The sequence below is a fragment of the Balearica regulorum genome, chromosome 1 (assembly GCF_011004875.1).
Source record: "Balearica regulorum gibbericeps isolate bBalReg1 chromosome 1, bBalReg1.pri, whole genome shotgun sequence".
Taxonomy (NCBI): domain Eukaryota; kingdom Metazoa; phylum Chordata; class Aves; order Gruiformes; family Gruidae; genus Balearica; species Balearica regulorum.
Window position 1 is genome coordinate 175,922,659 of NC_046184.1, and position 21,378 is coordinate 175,944,036.

Sequence of the window (21,378 nt, forward strand, 5' to 3'; positions counted from 1 at the left end):
CCTTCATTTTTATATCACATGTAAAGCCTCAGAGAATGCATGTTTGTGTGATATTTTTTGTTTACCTAATATATTAATTTTGGTAACCTAATGCTATGTTAAGGAAAACAAACTTCAACTATGGTATATTCTTTTTGTTTTAGTTTGTTTTTTGTATCCTGATGTGGGGGAGGAATAGGGAGGACTCAGGATTGTAACTGAAAGCCAGTTTAAAATTTCTTCTGAATATGAAATTATTTTCAATGTGTGGGGAAAAAGTTGGAATTGCAAATCAATTAAACACTGAACACATTTCCTCTGCCAGAGACTGTGATTAGCAGATGTCAGAGTTTGGTTGTTAGACAGAAAACACAATTAGATTTCTTTCCAAAATTCCAGTCCAAGACCGTTCACTATTATTGCTATATGTGATTGATCTCTTTGCAATATATTATCACCTGCGTGCCTACACAGATCACAGACTTGCAGACAGATTAATGAAAGTCTATTGTGTCTAAGCAGTAAATCTTAATGCAGATTATTTGTAATAGAAATGATTAGCTGTATCTTTCAAGAAAGAACTGTTCTAGAGTTTCTTAAAGATCCTTAAGTCTGCTGCATCTTATTGCTGAGGAGAAAATAACCTTTCTCTGAGAATACAGAAATCTGAGGGATTTAGTATAGTCTCTTTCTTTGTGAGTTAGTTGAGCAGCTGGCTTGACTGACTCACTCAAACATTATGAATAATTTAGTCCATGCGCAACACAAATATTGAATTTCATGTACTGAATATTTGTGTTACTATAGAAAAATGCCTGGAAATCATCTCTGAGCTAAAACAGGTTTACTGAAATCATTAATTAAACATGAATAAGAAAGAAAGAATTCCAAACAAATCCAGAATGTTCGATGAGCTGAAAGAAAATGGTAGAAAACAAAACAAAATAAGACATGCTAAATTAGAGAAATTATTAATTGCGAATATATTTCATTATTTTATTTCTAAGACAATATATTGAAACAGTTGTTCTAAAACCAAGTAAAAACACAAAAAGATAAATTAGGTATAAGCTTTTGTTTAAATTTCAATTTAGGGCTCCTAATTACAAAAGAGTCAAGTGAGTAAAGCAGATTATTATGTTGGATTTAGCTCAATTCACTCAATTTCTAGCAAAACAAAAAGGTCTTTAAGTAATATTGCTAAGATTCAGTTGGATAAAATGGGATTTAGGAATGGAGTTTAAACTTCCGCTCCATACATGATCAGTTTGTGTCCTTGTGATCTCTACATTTAGGAGTACAGAAAAGATAACAACTGCTGTATTTTTTAAAAGACTTAAAGGAGAGAGTGAGGGAATAAGTGTTTTAATCTACTTTAGTTAAAAACTATTTGCAAATCAGGATCTGGATAAAGAATGAGACTGTTGGTAATAACTTAGCACATCCTCAAAGCACAAAAATTGGTGGAAAATAATTTTATGACTGCAGTACATTTTTATTTTCCTTTCAAAATACAGTAATTTAAGAGTTAAAAGAAGTGGTAAAATATATTTGTAGTAAATTTATAATTATATGATTCCTGAAGTTGTACCGTCTGCTATGCAAAATTAAGTGAATTGTTTATGTACAAAGCTGGCCCAATTTCCAAATTAGTATATAGTTTCTGATGTTTTTTTCTAAGCAGTATTCTAAATTTTAATCTAAATTTTAAAGGGTTTTTTTTTACTATGTTGTTGTTCTCTGAATATAATTCTTAAACATGTTAATAATGTGTGTTTAATCAATAGCCCCAAATACTTCCAGTTACTCACGTAAACTGCAAACATGCTTCTGTTCTCATTCCTGTAGTCTTAGTATTTTTTTCTTGACTAATTAATTTGGTATGTATAAAAATAAAATTTGTTGTGTATGTTTCCTTATTAGAAAATATTACCAATGACTGAAATATCTCGATCATTTTACTTGAGAATAGTTAATAATATTATTAGTAGAAACCATTTAAAGCTCTATTGCAGTCATTTCAATTAATATCTTGCATTGTCAAGAGAGCCATAATTCTCTCTTACTTAAATCTGGTTTTTTCAAGTATAGATGCTAAGCAGGAAATTCACTTAATATTGCAGGAGCAAAAATTAAAGTTAAATTGAAAGAAGCAAGCCATACTTTAATTCTATTCCCCAGTACCTTTCTGTAATTAATTTCATAATTATCTTTCATTTCTACTTTGGACAAAGGAAGAAAATTATTTTAGAACCAACCTATAGTAACGGAGGATTCTTGATTTCGAGATGCTTTTATCCATTTTTTCAAGCATGGAAGCACTTTAAAACAAAAGCTATGCAGGAAGGATGTTTAAGGTTGGAGAAGCTGGTCAGAAAATGGGCTGTAAATTTTCAATTGAAATAGGAGAAGTAAGAAAAATTATAAAGAACTGGGATATATTTTCTGCAGAAAAAAACCCCATGTTTTGTAAAAAGTTTTAAATTCTGAAGATATCAGTCCAAAACTCAAAAACGGTTAATTTGAAAGTTATGTTTATTCATGGAAAGTTCTTTCTATCTTGGAGAAGAAAAAAATTCACTCTTGGTTCTCTTTCTTTTTTGTAATATATAGAGTATTATGTATGTGTTTTCAATGCTGTGTGTCTTTGTCTATAAAAGACATCATAAAAAAAGTCAAATAACATTTTATTTTGACATACATGGGAAACTAGGCAGGCAGAGTTTGATAATTTTTGGTGTCGTGTCTCTTGTCACCGAAAGCCTACTCATGCATCTTTTTGAGCCCCACAAAGGGCATTTGCATGTACACTTTCATTTTTGGGTATATGTCAGGGAGTCAAATAATTAGATTGAATCTCCTTGTAATGCCTGGTAGATAATCAGCATAGATGTGAAAAACATACATGGCCTCTTAAAAAATGCCTGTTTGTGAAAACTTATTGGTAATTGATTAACTCAAAATTACTTGTAACATCATACTTCCTAGTGATAAGTGCTAAGTCTGAGTTTTCTCTGTTCATATTATATTCATTTTCAGAATTTTCAGTATGATTTTCCTAATATACTTTGTGATACTAAGTAGATAAAATGATTTAGGATAAAACTTAATATAATGAGGTTTGGAAATCATCTGGAATGTGTTAACCTAGATTAAAAATTAGGAGTCTGCATTGGAAAATCAAATTCATTTGAGCAAAGCCTATCATGACTTCTAGAAAAAAGGCAACACCTTTGATATCGTGTTTCATTTTTCAACCTTATTGGACTTATAATTTAAAAAAAAAAAAATCCACAAAAAACTTCCATCACTTCTAGAAAATAAAGTTAAAGTGCTTTGTTACCTAGATCATGAAAAGCAGCATTCATTCTTTTCTAGCTAATTTTTAACAAGATTTATAATAATATAAAATCACAATTTATGTGAAAGCCTATTATTCCTGATTTAAACCTTCTTAGTGAGATTAGCATTTAAATTATCTGCCATCAATTTTATTTAAGTTTTTAATAATGGCTGATGTCTATTGAATACCTGTAGACTAAACCAAAGATCTTGTTCGTATCAACCATTGTTTTAATCCCAGAAAAGATATGGATATATTTGTTCAGACAGAATCCTGAATTAATTGATGCATGACCAAATGTATTCATACAGAAGCAGATCCATTTGATATGCTGTTAATAATATAGGCTCAGTATGCTAGTGTTTCTACCTATAAGCTCTAGTTTAAGTGGAAATAATTAAGTTTGACATCAGGCGGTTCTTGGAAAAAGAAATAACAAAACTATTTACAATCATTGTAGAATTGTCCTGAAAAACATACTGTCTCCAAGATCAATTTACCTATGAAAAATGTAAATGACAATCGCTGATCAATTGCCAATTGCAGAACCTATGTTCAGTTCTCTCAAGGAAGTCTGTAAACACTTTTTGAAAATTGAGCATTTCAGCAAACTCTTAAGATGAAACACACACACACACACAAAAAGTAATTAACTCACTATTTTGTTTATCTCATAGGTTCAAAAGTTTTTAAATAAGGATGTGAAGTTTAAACATTTTTAAACAATTAGTCTTTATAACAAGAGCATTTGTATCCAACAGGAGCAGCTCAGAGATTATTGGTTTTGTAACAAAGAGTAGCACTTTGAGGGACTTTTTTTTCCTTCGTGTTTGCAGTGGAGCGTAAATAGGCTGATATATCTTAAAATGGGTATATACAGTTTTAATCAGAATAACAATGAATTAAGTTGAAATCTACAGTTATGATAGTATTTACAGGCATTTCTTGCAGTTATCTTACAGACAGAAAATACAAAGTGTCAAACAATTTTTTCTTTTTACCACATTAGGCAACTGAAACACTCCCATTCATATACCAATACAATGATGTAGGAATACTGACTTCTTTTTCTCCAAGCTTTAGACAGCTAAAAAGATTCTTCTAATTGGAGTTTTGTCCAAAGGTGCACAGGGTTTCCTAACAACTAGAGCAGCATAAGCATGGTAAGGCTTTGAAAGTGGACTCTTTAAAAAAAAGTTTTAAACCAGTACTTTTATACTTTCCAAAAGTTCATACAAACCCTTTATTTGCTTTTCATTTTAATCTGTACAAAGAACAATCATGACCTTACATTTCATAGGCATCTATTCTTTCCTGGTAGCTGCATTACTATGATCATCAACAATAATCAGCCATAATAAAGCTGTACATGGAAGACGACACATAAAAGGACAATGACGGCTCATCAAATATCTCTCTTGAAAACCATTCAATAGGCAAACTTTAGGTCATTCTTTCTTCAGATTTTTGTTTCATATGGTAATGTGTTTCTCTGACTCAAGGTTGTCAAGTGACTTCAGATGAATTTTGGATCAAGAAAGAGACTTGAGGGCTTTATTAAACAAAATGTGCCATGAAAATCCACATTTCATTTACTCACAGTTCATTGAAAGGATTTTAAGCTTTTTGTTCTTCTATTATGATTGTTAATGCTATTAAGATAAGACTAATCCTGTGTTCTGCATAACATTAGCATGTAAGTTTCTGAGGGCACAGGACTCTTTAGGGTTTTTTACAGGGAGAATACATCTACATACTGGGATAATTTTTAGAGAAATGGAAGTTAACTTTTTGGCTACCACAAAATTAACATGTGGGGGCCTGTGAAATTTAATACTATTCAGGGTATAGAATAATTACGTGTTGTTGAGGACTATTCAAGATTCTGAATCAAAATAAATAGACATGGGCAGATAGAGACCACATAAAGCATAATTTTGAATGTTTCTGTGCCCCTTTTGGCAGCAACTATCACTTGGAAAAAAAAGAAGATAAAAACTTTTGTATGTGCTTAGCATCTTTCTTTGGCATGCAGGGAAGACTTTCTCACTTTGTTCAGTATTTATAGCCCTGGCACCTGTCCTGGAGGAAATATGCAAGTCTTTCCTTTTAATGGTAGGAATCCTGTGATTTTTCCTCGTCTCCCCTTTTGGGTAATTACTGTGTCTGAGGCACAAACCGAGGTGGTGAAATTTGAGGTTTAGTTCATACTGACCGAGCAAATATTCTCACATCTCACCCTTTTCACAAGGTAGGAAACTCTACCTAAATAACCAGGGCATGTTCTGTGCCTCTTCAGGAGGATGAGGATACTGTGAAGGTTTTGATGAGGCCGTTCTCTGGCTCTTCCATTGTTTTGTAGTCTCTTCCAAGAGTGGGGTGCAGGAGAGGGGAGGGTCATTATTTCCTTCCCAGGCAGGTAGCACCCTCTTTGTCCCTAGTAATGGCTGAATTTCATCCTAGATGCCTCACATTCAACAGGGGAGAATGGGACCTGTCTCATCTCTCAGATGATGTAAAGTATGTGAGATTTAACTTACTTTTCACTCCAGATCTCAAAATGAGTGTGCTTCACCAAGTTGAAGGATGCCTGCTATCTGCAGCATTGTGTTGAAAGCAATTTAGAAGTACAGCTGAGAAAGGACTTGGTGGGGGTTTTAACTGGGAAAAATGAGAAGCGTGATGACAGGAAGTTACTAAAAATTCTCAGGATATTGCAAGTCTGAAAAGTTCTATCAATGCTACAAGTAACTATGCTGAAGTAGCACTGACATGGGTCTCCTGAGAAGCGACAGCTCTGTGAGTTTCCTCATGTTACAAAACCCAGAAATCTTCGTTAAATGTTAGATCCAATTCTCTCTTAATGAAGTATGTCATAGCCATGAAATAGCAAGCTGAACATATGATGGTTTCTAGGGAAACATCCTTATTAACTGAATTTCCTGATGAAGTGCATCCTGATTTAATAAAAATATATTGATTATTTTGATGTAATAAGGAAAGTTGGAGTAGAAAAGCATTGAAGCTATTTATTGAAACTTAGCATAAAACAGTTATCTTTATATGACTTTTGGTTTCTAAACAGTAGCTTTAATTTCAACTTTTTTTTTTTTCCTTCACACAATTTAGCCATTAGGACATTCAGAAATACAGTGTTTATCACAAGTCAGACCATGTGCTAAAATAAATGGGCAAGAGGGAGGAATGAATATATTTCTCAAATTTATTTTCCTCCTATCTTAACAGTTGGGAAAAGGCCTATGTTTTACCCATTAAGATTTTTTTTCTTTTACTGTTACTTCTTTAGGTACTTAATATTTTGTTGTTGTTATTGACAAAACATTATCTGACCATTGCATAAAAATGTATTTGTTTGAGGGAAATAAGCACAGGTTTCTGTCTTTTTAAAAAATTTTATTTAGAAATGTTTTGTGGTTTTGTTGGGGTTTTTTTAATTCTAGGATGAATTTCTAATCAGAAAGATAAAGATGTTCAGCCTTTATTTGTGGTTGGTACATGAAATCTCAGAATTGTTGGAAAGTACAGTATTCACTGATTATCAATTCTTTATTTGAAACACCTGGAACTGAAGTAGAAGATCTCATAGTGTTGTGGTTTAACCCCAGCCAGTAACTAAGCGCCTCACAGCTGCTCGCTCACCCCTCCCATCCCCACGAGGAGATGGGGAGGAGAATGGAAAAAAGCCTCTTGGGTTGAGATAAAGACAGTTTGGTAGGATAACAAAGAAAGAGAATAATTAACAATAACAATAATAAAAAAACAAGTCACGCACAAATGCAATTGCTCACCACATGCAGAAAAACAACAACCTGATGCCCAGTCTGTTTCCAAGCAGTGATCCCACCTCCCGGCCAGCTTCCCCAGTTTATGTGTGTGTATATATATATATATATATATATATATATATATGCGGAGCCTGACGTTCTATGGCAGGGATTATCTCTTTGGCCAGTCTGGGTCAGCTGTCCTGGCTGTGCTCTCCCAGCTCCTTGTGCACCTGGCAGGGCGTGAGAAGCTGAAAAGTCCTTGACTTCATGTAGACACTACAACTACCTAGCAACAACTAAAACCATCAGTGTATCAATCAACATTATTCTCATCCTAAATGCAAAACACAGCACTATCCAGCTCCTAGAAAGAAAATTAACTCAATCTTAGACAAAAGCAAGATACAAATATTTCCTTTAAGAGCCTAGGCACAGATTGGAACATCAGAATAAAGAAGTAGCTGTTTGATAGGAAGTCAACAAATATGATTGTTGGACTTTGATCCTTACTGATATGAGAAGCCTACCATAAAAAGCATTGTCATCAATTCCACTAATTCCATTGAGCATTAGAAAGTATAAGTAATTTCATATATTACCTCAAATTTGTGCAGGAGAAACTGCTAATTTGATTCTCAGCTTTGTTGTGCCTGTATTTTGTTAAATTAACTGTTGACATTGATTCACTAGTCCTAAATGTACGTTAAATCATTTTGCAAGAGAAGGCATCATCCTGCCTAAACTCTGAACATGATTTGTCTTCTGATCTTTGATTTTTAATGTACTGAGTAGTGTGCTGAGAACTTCAAAGGGGAAAAAAATCACAAAAAGAATATATTAGAAGTCTTAATATTATGAAGTATAAATTAACCTAGTGTTGTGAAATATACTTACTACTGCTGTTTGTTAGCACACTTTAATATTCTTATTTAGTAACATTAATTGCATAACACCAGAACATGCACGCACACATACACACGAATCCTTATCATATCCAACATACAAAATGCTTGCTATCAGTTTCCTGATAATCTGAAGTTTTGCAGCCCATCCATTGATATTGTGGGTGCCAAGATTATAAGCATACACTCTGAAAAGTTATTAAAAATAGCAGCTTAAATACCTTCCTAAGAATTGTATTTTCCTCTATGCACTAGGGAAGGTAAATAAATTTGAAAATAAATTGGACTCTAATCATAGACTCAGTTTTCTTGTTGCTGAAATTAAGAAATACAGTAAAAATCCCAGTGATTATTCTACTATTTTGTACTGACCCCAGCTCAATAATATTAAATGTAAAAACAGATAGAAATACTATATTTTCCATAATAACATTACAATCAACATGAAAACCCTCACCAGCTATGAGGGGAGAGAATAGAATCTTGATATTTAAATTCATGATGTTAGACATGAAGGTAGTATATATTAGATCATAATACAGTTCAATAAATATGTCAGAGTGGTATACATTTCAATGCACTTCCTGATAAAATTTTGAGAGGCTGCCATTTTGATTGAAAATAGAAGACTTTGGGATCTGGACATTTTCCTGTGAGAGAAGTTAATATCAAAGTTTAAGAATGTTTTTGCATGTAACTTTATTTCATGTGCAATTAATTTGCAAATATTTATATCAAACTATTAACCATGTACAGTCACCCCTTTTTAAAAATGCTACCATCAAGGAACATAAATGTCTTTGCTGGTTTTTGCTTGTGTCTATTTGTGTTCTGCCTGTGCCTCATGCTATTTTAATAAGACTCTTGACAACTCAGCATCTTGAGTGTTCAGCCACAAAGCACTCATATTACATATGTAAGTGTTCATCCTTTAAGCTGACCATAGTGTTAACGCCTGTTTAGTGAACTTGTTTTTCCAAAAGAGACTTTTTCTTGTTAAAATTATCTGAAGTCTAGACAGAGGCACGTATGTTTCTGAGGAGTAAACCTTCAATATAAGATAATTATGTATGTGATTTTGGCTCCCTCTTACTGAATTTCTGTGGCCAAAGGAATATAGCCTTGGAGTATATAGATCAGTAGAAACTAATTAGTTTAAAAGATACATATATGCTGGGGAGATGCCAGAATGCGAGTTTGTGACAAATCTAAAAGAGCAGTGAGTTTAATTTCAAATCTTTTATGTAACATTTGTCTGAGGCTCAATTAATATTAGCCAATCTCAATATTCTTCTTGTTTTTCCAGTCAGTTGTTTATTATCCTGCTGCTGCTGTTTCAAAGATGTTTTAGTAGTTTGTTAATACAATAATCATGTATTTATAAAAATGAATATGATAGATACTGTTGTTTTATTAGAAAATAATAGCAAATATAGTTTTGGAAAACAAATATATGGAGAGACTTCTATGTCTCATTTTCCATGTAATATGAGAAAAGTCCCACAAGATGTAGAAAGTTGATATGACAATTTGAAAAAACTTAATCTGTCTATGAAATATGAAATAAAATAAAATATGAAACGAAATAAAGCACATGAGCCATTCATTATTGATTAGGAGGACAAACTTCAGACCTCATCCCTTCATTTGTTGTTAGATTAATCCAGATTTGGGACATTGACAGCAATGTATTCAGAGATCCTGAAAGATATTTGAAGTCCCAAAAATATATCAATACATACATTTTCAGCCCCTTTGCATCTTATCTGTGTTTTCCTTTCACACATTTATTTTTACTTTCATGATTGTGGATCATTTGTGGTTGATGCTTAATCTGTTTGAAAACATTTATATAAAGCTATTAACCTGGACCATGTTCAGCAACATTTTCTGAAAACATTGTCATCAAGGAACATAGCTGTCTTTGTTTTCACATTTTCATTCTTTCAACTTTCTTGTATCTTAAGTGGTAAAACAACACTATTGTGTTTAGTCCATAGGTTTGGTGTCCAAAATAAATATTTTATGTTGGTTTAGCCTTCTTAATTGTACTTTTGTGATATAGCATTTATTATAGCATTTACTTCCTAAGAAGCAGAAGACATGACTATTAGGATTGCTACTTACTATTGTAAATTTATTATTTTTGCAGTCATTGTGCAAACTAATAAATTCCATGGTTGCCTATGTATTACTTGTTCCCTCTGCAAGCTTACAGAACAGAACAGAAGTATTTCAGTTGGAAGAGACCTGCAACGATCATCTAGTCCAACTGCCTGACCACTTCAGGGCTGACCAAAAAGTTAAAGCATAAACATTGACAGGCGTGGGGCATCGACCACCCCTCTAGGAAGCCTGTTCCAATGTTAGACCACGCTGTCTGTAAACAAATGCTTCCTAATGTCAGGTCTACTGTTTGCTATGAACCCAAAGGCTTTGTGTGTATTGCTAGCTTTCCTATGCTAAATTCTCACACTTTTAGTCTTATTCTTTCTCCCTGACACTGGCTCAATTACTTAGTGATGAGGGCTATTTGTACTTTTCTATATTTCCTTCTAAGTTCCTCTTCTGCTGCGTTCACAAAATGATCTAACAAAACTGAAAGTTTCAAAAAAAGCCACCAAGGCTGATAAAAGATATGAATCTTCTTTCATATAAGCAACAATTAACTAAGCTAAGGTTCCTCAGTCTAGAAAACAGTCAACTAATGGAGAATATGACTGAAGTCTAGAATATTATAAGGAATTTGGTATGGCAGGGCTCAGTTACTGATTTTCTCTTTCAATATCAGAATTAGGGGGCACTGAAAGAAATAAATGAATGAAATTGAGTCAAAGCAAATGAAGAAACAGGAGCCAGGTTTGAAACAAACAGAGGGAGGTAAACCTTCATATGCAAAAAGTGATAGGCCGAAATTGTTATGAAAACATATTGTGGATGCAACAAATTTACATGAGTTCAAAGGAAGATTGAACTAGTTCATGGAAGATAAGGTCCCTGAGAATTACAAAATGCATGGAAAAGACATTCATCTCATAACATCCCTGATCTGAAAGTTGGAAATATTAAGGGGAATTACTATATATTTGAAAATAGTTTACTCCCTAAATATTGACTTATAGCCACAGTTGGAGACATTTTATTTAAGTTAAATGAACCTCATTAATCACTTCTTATAATAAGCAGGCCTATTGTCTGTTAGGTCATCAGCCATATAAAATAAGAGTTCTGGATCACCAGTTGAAATATGGCAGTGTGTAATGCCTTTCTTTGGACCTAAATAGATTAATTTCGTGACTGACACCTAAAATCAGAAGCAGGAGTCTGCTGTCTACATGTACAAGCTATTAATATTTTAGATGTCACAGAACATGTTATCTGCAAAAGGAAGGCTGACAGATTGACAAAGGACATTTATGCATTCTTCAGTTGAAGTCCAGATGAAATAGCTGAGGCTCCTTAAAAGGAATCTAGCTGCCTGTGTTTAGGCAACTGCAAAGGAGTTTGCATATATTTGCATACATGTGTCTGTGAGGGAGGTACCTCCTCATAGACTCTGGCAACTAAATTCTCCTGCTTCCTGGCCTTCAGCCACTTCTCTGGAAATGGTTGGGTCTCCTGGATAGATGTTCTATGAGATCTAGAAATCTACCAGGCTGTACCGGTATGCTGACATATGCAATTAAAACCTGCTCTAATTTGATAGCGAACAGAATATAGGGATTAGCATCCAGAGGTAAAACTCAATTGCCTAAACATAAACACCAAGAGTTTGATCAACTTCAGATGCTTTAGGTGTCTGAGACATCTACATGGGTCTGTCAGATATAGCACAAAATCTGCATAATGGTTGCACTCTTCTGGCCTGACATCAGCAAGATCACAGAATCACAGAATCATTGAGGTGGGAATAGACCTCAGGCAGTTTCTAGTCCAACCTCCTGCTCAAAGCTCAGTCAGTTATGAGGTGAGACCAGGTTGCTTAGTCCAATGGATCCTGAAAATTTACAAGGTTATTTACAGAACCTCAAAAGCCAGTAGATATGTATATACAGGCAAATGAATCAAACACTTAACATTTACAACTTGTGGCCTTCTTGGAAATGTAATGGAATATTCTTTCAGCTCTGTGCACTGAGCATCTGTTTTGGTTACTACTGATCATATTTTTTATGCCAATTGCAAAGATTACATTATCTGGATAATTAATCCTTCATTTTGCCAATAAGACAGCAAAACATTAGATTCAAAACTTGCAGAAATAAGTTCTTTTCTGGGTTTTTGTTGTTTTGGTTTTTGAGGGGTTTTTTTTTGGGGGGGGGGTTAATTTTTTGGGTTTGGTTTCATTTTAGAAATAAGGGATGATCCTGTAAAGTGTTAATTAAAATACTGTAGAATGTTGTTATGTTATATGACTGCACATTCAAGATGCTTGCAAAGAGATGCCTTGTGGATTCTTTCAGCATTATGTTGGAAACCATTAAAGATAAGTCAGGCTGTAGACTGCAAAACAATACTTAATTTTCTTCAATGTCTTCAGTAAGAGAGTAATAAGATTGTAGTCTTACAGGATGGTGAAACAATGATCTAAAACTTGCCTAGAGACTTTTAAAAATCAACTAAATATTTACTTTCCTGCCCCTCAAAAAAAAAAAAACCAAACCCCTACAAACCCATATGTTCTGCAATGAAGTAATATACTTACCCATTTTGTGATCTTCTCTCATTGCATGGTACTGCTTTTCTAGGAATTTCTAGCTTTTTTGATTCATGATCATGTCATTCACAGATCTTGGCTGACCTAGAAAACCATGCGCTTTTTAAGGATGACCTAGAATGCCAGAAGCTTATTCTGGAAGCCATGAAATACCATCTTTTACCAGAGAGAAGAACTCTCATGCAAAGTCCAAGAACTAAACCTAGAAAATCTACAGTTGGGACACTTTATGCTGTTGGAGGAATGGATAACAACAAAGGTATTAGAGGGTATTTGTTACTTTATAAAAGTTGTATATTGCATTTTCTTTATTAGAAAATAGTGAAATAACTTTCTATCCAAGACCGGGGGGGTAGTGTCTAAGTCAGTCAAGAAATGCTGCCAAGACTTTTGGTCCAATGAAAATCTACTGATATTTAAGGAAAAATATAATACTGTTAGAGAAAAACAAATTGAGTTTTGAGTTGATTCTTTGTTTAAAATGATTGCAATTTTCAGAAAGAATTTTAACAGAAAATCTAGTGACATTCATTTACCGTAGTTTTAGCTTTCTAGAAATTATGTTTCATTTATGAATCAGTCAAATATGTACATATCTTTTCTAATCAATGAAAAAAAAGGCAGTTTAATATGCAGCGTATTCCATCCGTAAGTAGTTATCTGAAATATTATGGATGATTCATATTTTTCCAATGGAGAAATTTATCAATCATCTAGAGAAAAAGCCTAGACAGCTAGCTTAAACTAGATCACTACTTTGTCAACAAAGGAAGGGGAAATTATTCCCATCTTACTGTGAAGAATAGTAGGAAGTAGTGGAAATTATATTAAAATATTTTGTTGTTTTTTATTGGGAATAAGAATTATGATTATGTGCTTTTATTTCTGGTAAAGAAGTATAATCCACTGATTTCTTGAATGAAATAAAATATTTCTATATTCCAACTAAAAGCTAGCTATGATATAAGCCTATATACTCAGAAAGGCTTTTATTATTATTTTTACTTGTAGTTCATTACAATTCCACAGTATCTTACATTTTCATGTCAATATTTAGACTGAAGAATATGCCTTCAGAAATATTAGTTCTAATACAAAATAAGATGTGCTTAAAAAAGTATAATATAAAATTAGATCGTCAGTATTTTGCAAGTCTGTTTCTAGGTGTAGGTATTGCAGTTGTTTTACTAAATAGCTGTGGCAATATCATCTGCAAAAGGACACTGCATGTTTTTCTCATAAAGTTACACCAATGGGAAAGATGTATGACATCTGTGCTTGTGTGAATAAGAAAGGTCGAGAGAATAGAAAAACGTGGAGTAAAGAACCAATACATATATTTTCTTATTATAGCTGCAGATTATTTTTACCCTTTCAACATTTGTAAATGTTTTTGTAGCTAAATGTTAGGCATGAATTTTCATAGTGAGCATTGCCTTTGGATCATAAAATACCTGAAATACAAATTTCTTCTTACTTAGGACAAATGGCGATGAACACTTTAAGTATTCAGGTAGCGAGAATGACTATAAACCCAATTTAGGTGCAGCTGTGTTTGTTCTAGGTTACTATACAGATGTGTTCATGGTTCACAAAGGAAATCAAATACAGAAATATTTAGGAAGACAGCACAGAGCGTAGCACTGTCGCTGCATCAGCGTGGGCCTATTTTGCAGAGTCGGGCCAGGCAGAAACAGTTTATTTCTGTAGCAGCAGGAGAGAATGCAGCATGATAGAGGTTCAGCCCTCTGTCAATATGAACTCTGACTCAAAATAAAAGTACCAGGGCTAATATACATTTACAGCAGATAAAAACTGCTTTGAGAGGGGACCTGGTATGGCAGAGCAGCATCTGTGTCGAAGACTTTATTACAGCTGATGTAATGTGTGTTCCCGATAACTCAGGATCCGCAGCCATGCGACCTTGACTTGCATCTGCTCAGCTCATCCCTTTTGTGATGCTGATGTGTCCTTGTCTAGCTTTTAGGCCCAGTGAGGTTTGCTTCCACACGTCAGTTCAGGACACCTGAGTGCTGGTTGCGTGCAGTCACTGTGAGTTTATAAAGCACGCCTCAATATTTGGGCCATGACATAATGCTGATACTGTATTATCTCTCCTCAATAATTAATAGTTTATTTTATTTTCCACAACTTTCTCCACTGAAATGCTGACGTGGATGATTGCGATTCACAGTGATGTATTTTTAATGCCTCTGGGTGTTTACTACCAAATATGAAACAGTTACATATAAGAACTAGATGACCTTAGCAAATTAGCTATTTATTAGCTAGCATACAAAACAGTGGGTAAGTGCTAGTATTATGAAAGTATTTGAAGGTTATGTGGCCCATCACATAAAAAGTAGCCTAGCATGCTAAATCAAGTTTGGTTTTGAAATCTGTTCTGTAGTTATCTTCCTTTCCATAAAAAAAGAGGTGATAATTAAACTCCAGCAGCCAGTGACTGGAATTATGCCTGACGAGAAAAGTTAATGCAGCATAGTGCTAACTACATAGAATTAAAAGGAACAAAGTTAGATCATTTCATAATTTTAATTTCCTTAATGTACAAAATCTCATTTAAATCTCTGTTTCCATACACCTTTGTTTATTTATTCTTTTAATTTGAAAGGCACACGTAAGAAACAGATTCTCTCTATAAGTTTACAATTATAGAATGAGATGTATTAATAGTTTAGAGGTACATGTTTTTGACAATGTTCCATTCACGTTATTCATGTTGTCACACTGACTTCTGTAGTTTGGATCATCAGGATTTAACCATCTAGTAGTATACAAAAGCTGTCTAAATGCACATATAAAGGAGGCTGCTAGGCTGAAATAAACAAGTAAATGCAAGAAGTGGTCATACACCACTTTGTAAGAATGGTAAAACACTGACTTCTTGCAGCTGTCTTGGGATCCCAAATGCAGAACAAAACCCATGTGACAGAACATGACGTATACAGACTATGTTAGTGCCATGGAAAATTCTGATGAGGAAAATATACTGGCACAGCAAGAGGAGATTGGTATAAATTGTTGAGCAGTGTTATACTGATGGCAGAATACTGACTGATCTCTCATGATGTGTTCTAACCTGTCTCACTACCTAGCAGGTAGAATAATAAGGGACAAGGAGAATCTGCAGAAAAAGAAAGCCAAAGAAAATAAAAGTGTCAGGGTAACCATGATCCAAAAACACTGGTACCTATTACTTTTGGAATAGTCTTAGATTAGTTCATCAAAGTGCTAGATTAGTTCATTATTTACTGGATCACAGTCTTTAAATAAATACAAGTGAAAAAGAAATGAAAAATTACATGAGCAAGAAAATGTGACAAGTCATTAAGAAAAAGTAAAAAGTTGATATACTGAAACACTGATATTAAATATGTGTTTTTCATTAATCTTCTGATTAGATATAAAACCTATCACAAAAAAATGCTCTCATGGTAAATAGCTGAGGTACATAGTTAGTCTACATCAAACAATATTGAAAGTCCTTTCATTATTATTTAGATATTTTTAGAAAGATCTTTGATATCATCACAGATATATTAAAAAAATGAATCTTTTGAAATGTGAAATTGTGAGGTCTCCAGTCATTGTTCCTTAAACTCCCATGTTGCATATTTTGCCTTTTCTTTAATGATTTTCAATCATTTGTAATATTTCTTTTTTCTTTACAAATATGGTTTATCAAATGTGGTTTATTACTTATATATAATTATTTCACAGAGATGTCATCTAACATGGCTACATGAAGTCACTTTTGCTCAGGTGAACTTTTAAGATATCCTTGTTTTTCTGCTTTCTTTTTTTTTTTTTTTTAGTTTCTAGCAAGACATTTCTCACAGCACACCACTTAAACCTTATTTATTTTAATTTTATATTTTTCATTCTCATATAGGGATACTTTTTAAATTCTGAAATATTGGACAACCTATTGTAATTACTGTAAATAAAAGCAGAAAAAGGGAAAGATCATTTTTTTCCTCTTGGGTAATTTTTCTTGCTTTTTTAAGATATGTGTCTGAGATGTCTATAACTTGAAAATCTATCTATCATCTCCTTCATCTTCAGTTTAGTGGGAATTCATTAAAAAAAAAGTAAATTCCATCAATGGAATGCCATTTCGTGGCATTTTGCAAGTTCTGGAAATTACTACAAACCACTTTGTCTTCACATACATAAAACATTTGACAGCATTCATTATCTATTCATTTGATGTACATAACTATCTTGAAAAAACATCTTCATCTTATTTGTATTTTCATTCAAAATATAGTCTCACTGAGTTTAATATTCAGAATGTAGTCTTTGTATTTGTATAATACACAAACAGCAAAACCCACTTAAGAAGGTATAGTATCTTCTTTTCTAAAAAAAAGGGAAAAAATGTCCAATGTGTTTATTACAGAACATTGCTCCCTGCTGTGCTTTTTGAAAAGTTTTATATAAATATGCATGCTTTGTAAGTATATATAGATGTATATATAAACTTATATATAAGTAATATGAATTATTGAGGTGTTCTCTTAAAAGTTGAGGCTATAGCGTGGTAAAATACCCCACCCTGTCTGTTGTGCTTAAACGGTTCCTTAATCCAGCAAGCAAATGAATTCATGGCTAGGGCTTCCTGCATTTAATCATAGATTGTCTTCATAATGTATTTTTGTTAAGCTGCTTTTTTTTTTTTTTTCCCAAAGGAACTGGGTATATTTTCTTATTCCTATTCAGCTATTAGAATACACGTAAATAGTCCCATGCTTACAAACTGCTAAGAAACATTAGGAACAGCCGCTGGCCGCCTCAGCCCAATACTCTCCTGCCCGGCTGCTGGAGCCTGGCAAGGTGCCCCTGGGGACCCGGGGTCTCTGCTTGGGCTGAGGGATGCATCTGCCCTTTTCCCATAAGCAGGTTCAACCAGTAGCAAAACTAAGTATGTGTCCCAGAGACGGGCACACATGCACAGAGGACACGGTCACAGCCGGTCACACAGATGGCCAGAGGCAAGATGCTGCCCCAGCAGCTCCCACACCCAGGACTCACACCAGACACAGGCACAGACAGCCACGTCCCCTCCTCCTCTCGGGCTGGCAGAGGCAGAAGGTCACTAGTGCAGCATGCACACCACACTCTCTAGGTTCACAAGCACATACGGTTTTTGATGTTCAAAAAACATGTAGACATGGCACTTCGGGACATGATTTAGTAGACATGGTGGTGTTGGGTTGATGGTTGGACTTGATGATCTTCAGGTCTTTTCCAACCTTAAAGATTCTATGATTCTATGATTCCCGGATTCCTGAGCACTGGCACGGCCCCTCTGCCCTCCTCCCTCACACTGGTCCCCCTCTGGTAGCTGTTTTTGGGACACAGCCCCAGTAGCTGGAGGTTAAAGACCCCCCCACTGACTCCAGTAGCCACTGACCACAGTCCAGGGGTACCCACGCTCTCAGTCTGACTCCAGGAGCTGCCCCTGTGAAGCAGGAACATAAACGTGGTGTTATTACTCATGAAATAAGTAGATGTTCACAACAGATTATCTGAGAATTGAGAAATGGACTGTCCCTTTTGCAATCTTACTCTTTTTATTGATAACATCATATATCCGTCCTCACCAGTCCTCTGTATGAGTTTCTTCTGCCTCTAGTGCTAGGTTTTTTTCACCTGTACATTTTCCATGAGGACATTTGTTATGTTCAATTAAAGTATCATGTAGTCATAGCCTTAAAATACCTCAGGAGGATGATATGCCAGAATAAATTATGCCTCTGACATTCCAAGCAGCTGTCTGCCCACCACTTTTATTCAGATATCTAAAACTGTCCTCTTAAATCTTGCCTGATCTATTTAAGTTACAGTTCTGTCTGAGCCATACAATGTCAGTGTTTTCAAATATCATGAGTGATTTTACTTAGATAGACGGTTGTAATGTGAAGTTTACTCAGTTCCATGTGATAAATTTTAGTATTATTTCTTATACTTTCTGGAGTCCATTTTTTCCAAAAAATGAACACACTTAGTAGGCTGGTTTTTTTTTAAAAAAAAAACCACTAAAATATGTGTTGGTATAAACCAGTGTTTCCCTAGTCATTCCCTAGTTGCTAATGGGAAACAATTATAGCATAATTTACCTTAATTGTAAAATGCACTAGTAAACAAGTGATATTCCATTAGATGTAGGTCAACACTGTGTACTAATGACCATCTCTGTTTTCCTTCTTTTTCACCCTTTCTGGAAGATTCAGCTGGAAAAGAATAATGGAATATATAAATAGGAACAACAAAAATGTACCTCTCATTAGAGTCATCAACCTAGCATAGTGATGAGCTTGCCATCATGGTGGGTTTTCCTGAGAAAATTAGAATACCAAAGTAAGAGGCAGGCAGGGTATGGAGAATGAACAACTGAATTTTTCAGTATCTATATTGCAAATGTGCATCAAAACTTACTTTTTCATTTTAGATTGCTTAAATAGAACAGACAGAAGTTAGCTTCTTGTAAAAAAAAAGAATCTGCTGCTTTTTAAAACAGAAAACAAGGCAACAGATTTTAGGACCCTTACTTTATCTCTTGCAGAAATTCGTATTGTCAGTCATTTTAATATATTCCAAGAGTTCATCGTCTGATATACATTTGATAAACTGCAAAGGGAGTATGATTTTTAGTTTGATTCACACAATAATAAATTGAAACTGAAATGAACTGTTTCAATTCCTAAGAAATACATTTATGTTATATTTAGCTGACAACACAACATTGTGGCGAGAGGAATCATAATTAATTAAATAACATTAAGTAACCTCATGAAATTCAACATGGGGAAGCGCAAAGTCCTGCATCAGGGGAGGAACAACCCCAGGCACCAGTACATGCTGGGGGCCACCCAGCTGGGTAACAGCTTGGCGGAAAATGACCTGAGGTCCTGGTGGACACCGTATTGAACAGGAGAAAGCAGTGCACCCTTGCAGCACCAAAGGCTAATGGAATCCTGGGCTGCGTTAGGCAAAGTATTGCCAGCAGGTCAAGGGAGGTGATCCTCCTCTGCTCAGCACTGGTGAGGCCACACCTTGAGTCCTGTGTCCACTTCTGGGTTTCCAAGTACAAGAGTGATAAGGAGCTGCTAGAGACTCCAGTGAAGGGCCACCAAGGTAATGAAGAGACTGGAGAATGTCTCCTATGTGGAAAGGCTGAGAAATCTGGGACTGTTCAGCCCAGAGAAGACAAGGCTCAAGGGGTTCTTATTAATGTATATAAATACCTAAAGACAGGGTACAAAGAGGACAAAGACAAGTTCTTCTCAGTGATGCGCAGTGATAGGAACAGAGGCAATGAGCACAAACTGAAACACATGGGTTTCCCTCTGAACATCAAGAAACACTTTTTTACTGTGAGAGTGACTGAACACTGGCACAGGTTGCCAGAGAGGTTGTGGAGTCTCCATCCTTGGAGATATTAAAAAAAGTCTAGACAAGATCCTGGGCAATTTGCTGCAGGTGGCCCTGTTTGAGCAGAAGGCTTGGACCGTATGACCTCCAGAAGTCCCTTCCAACCTCAAGTGTTCCATGATTTTTTTGGTTCTGTAGTATGATAGCGTAATTGTAAAGATGGAGCTTGGTAAATTACTTCACCAGAGGAATATGAAATACACTGGCTAATGACTGATGAGATAATTAAATGTGTAAAATCACACTAAAATTCTCTTCTCATCCAGTTCTTATAAGTATTAACATTATTATTTGCTTCTTTTCACTCATGTGAATTTCAGTGTGTTCCAGAACATTCAGCCTCATAGGCTAATTTGCAGTTACAGTACTTTGATTTACATGTGCATTTCTGAGTAGAAAAAAATCCAGATTGTAGCACCATCTGGTAGTTTTTCAGTACTTATTTTGCATAACTTAATTTCTGGCATCTTTTCAGTGTAGTTAACTTCTGAAATTGCTGATTCAGTTACAGCATGAAATAAAGAGAAGAACCTAAAGCGATCTATTCTGAAGCCTGCATGGCTTCAAATATAGGGCAAGAGCCAAAGGTATCACAGAGAAGACATACTTGATCATCCCACAAGCTCCTCACCTTGCCAGTCTGTTATCCTGATATTCACACCTATTGCTACAGCCTACGGGGTCAAGCAGACAGCACAAGGCACTGCTGCCTTTGTGGGAATATTTAGGGGATTATTCTCCCAAGAGCATCCCTGTGTCCCCCCTCATTGCTTTCCTGCTGCTTACTGACTTTATTTTCTGACATCTCCAGTGCAGGTATTTTATCACTGATTAAAGTACACAGGAAAAAAGGAAACCTTTTATATGATCTAGAGGACACATGCATGTCAGCTTGGTAATTTAGAGAACCTCTATACCATCGGAAACCTTAACTTTTTCCATACACTAACCAATTTTTGTTCCCTGATCACCCAGGTTTTATTAATGGTTGTTACTACTGGGATTGGCTTTGGGGTAAACCAAATAGTTTCTTCCTGCACAAATCCTGGATGTTGTTCTAGAGTCAGTTCACTGCCAGAACCATCCTCAATAGCCAGTGTGGATGAGACCTCAAAAATGTTATCACCTCCTGCCCTGTGCAGTCCTCCAGCTCTATCTTACATCTTCAGTCACCTCAGAAATCTTCATGCC

At 34.9% G+C, this 21,378-nt stretch overlaps 1 protein-coding gene across 1 annotated transcript in view; it reads left to right on the forward strand.

The window, feature by feature from the left end:
• Nucleotides 1-21,378, forward strand: part of KLHL1 (kelch like family member 1) — a 268,520-nt gene that overhangs the window by 170,390 nt on the left and 76,752 nt on the right. The window contains exon 6 of the mRNA XM_075741724.1: nt 12,802-12,988. Coding sequence (XP_075597839.1) covers nt 12,802-12,988 — 187 coding nt within the window. The remainder of the gene's footprint in view (nt 1-12,801; nt 12,989-21,378) is intronic.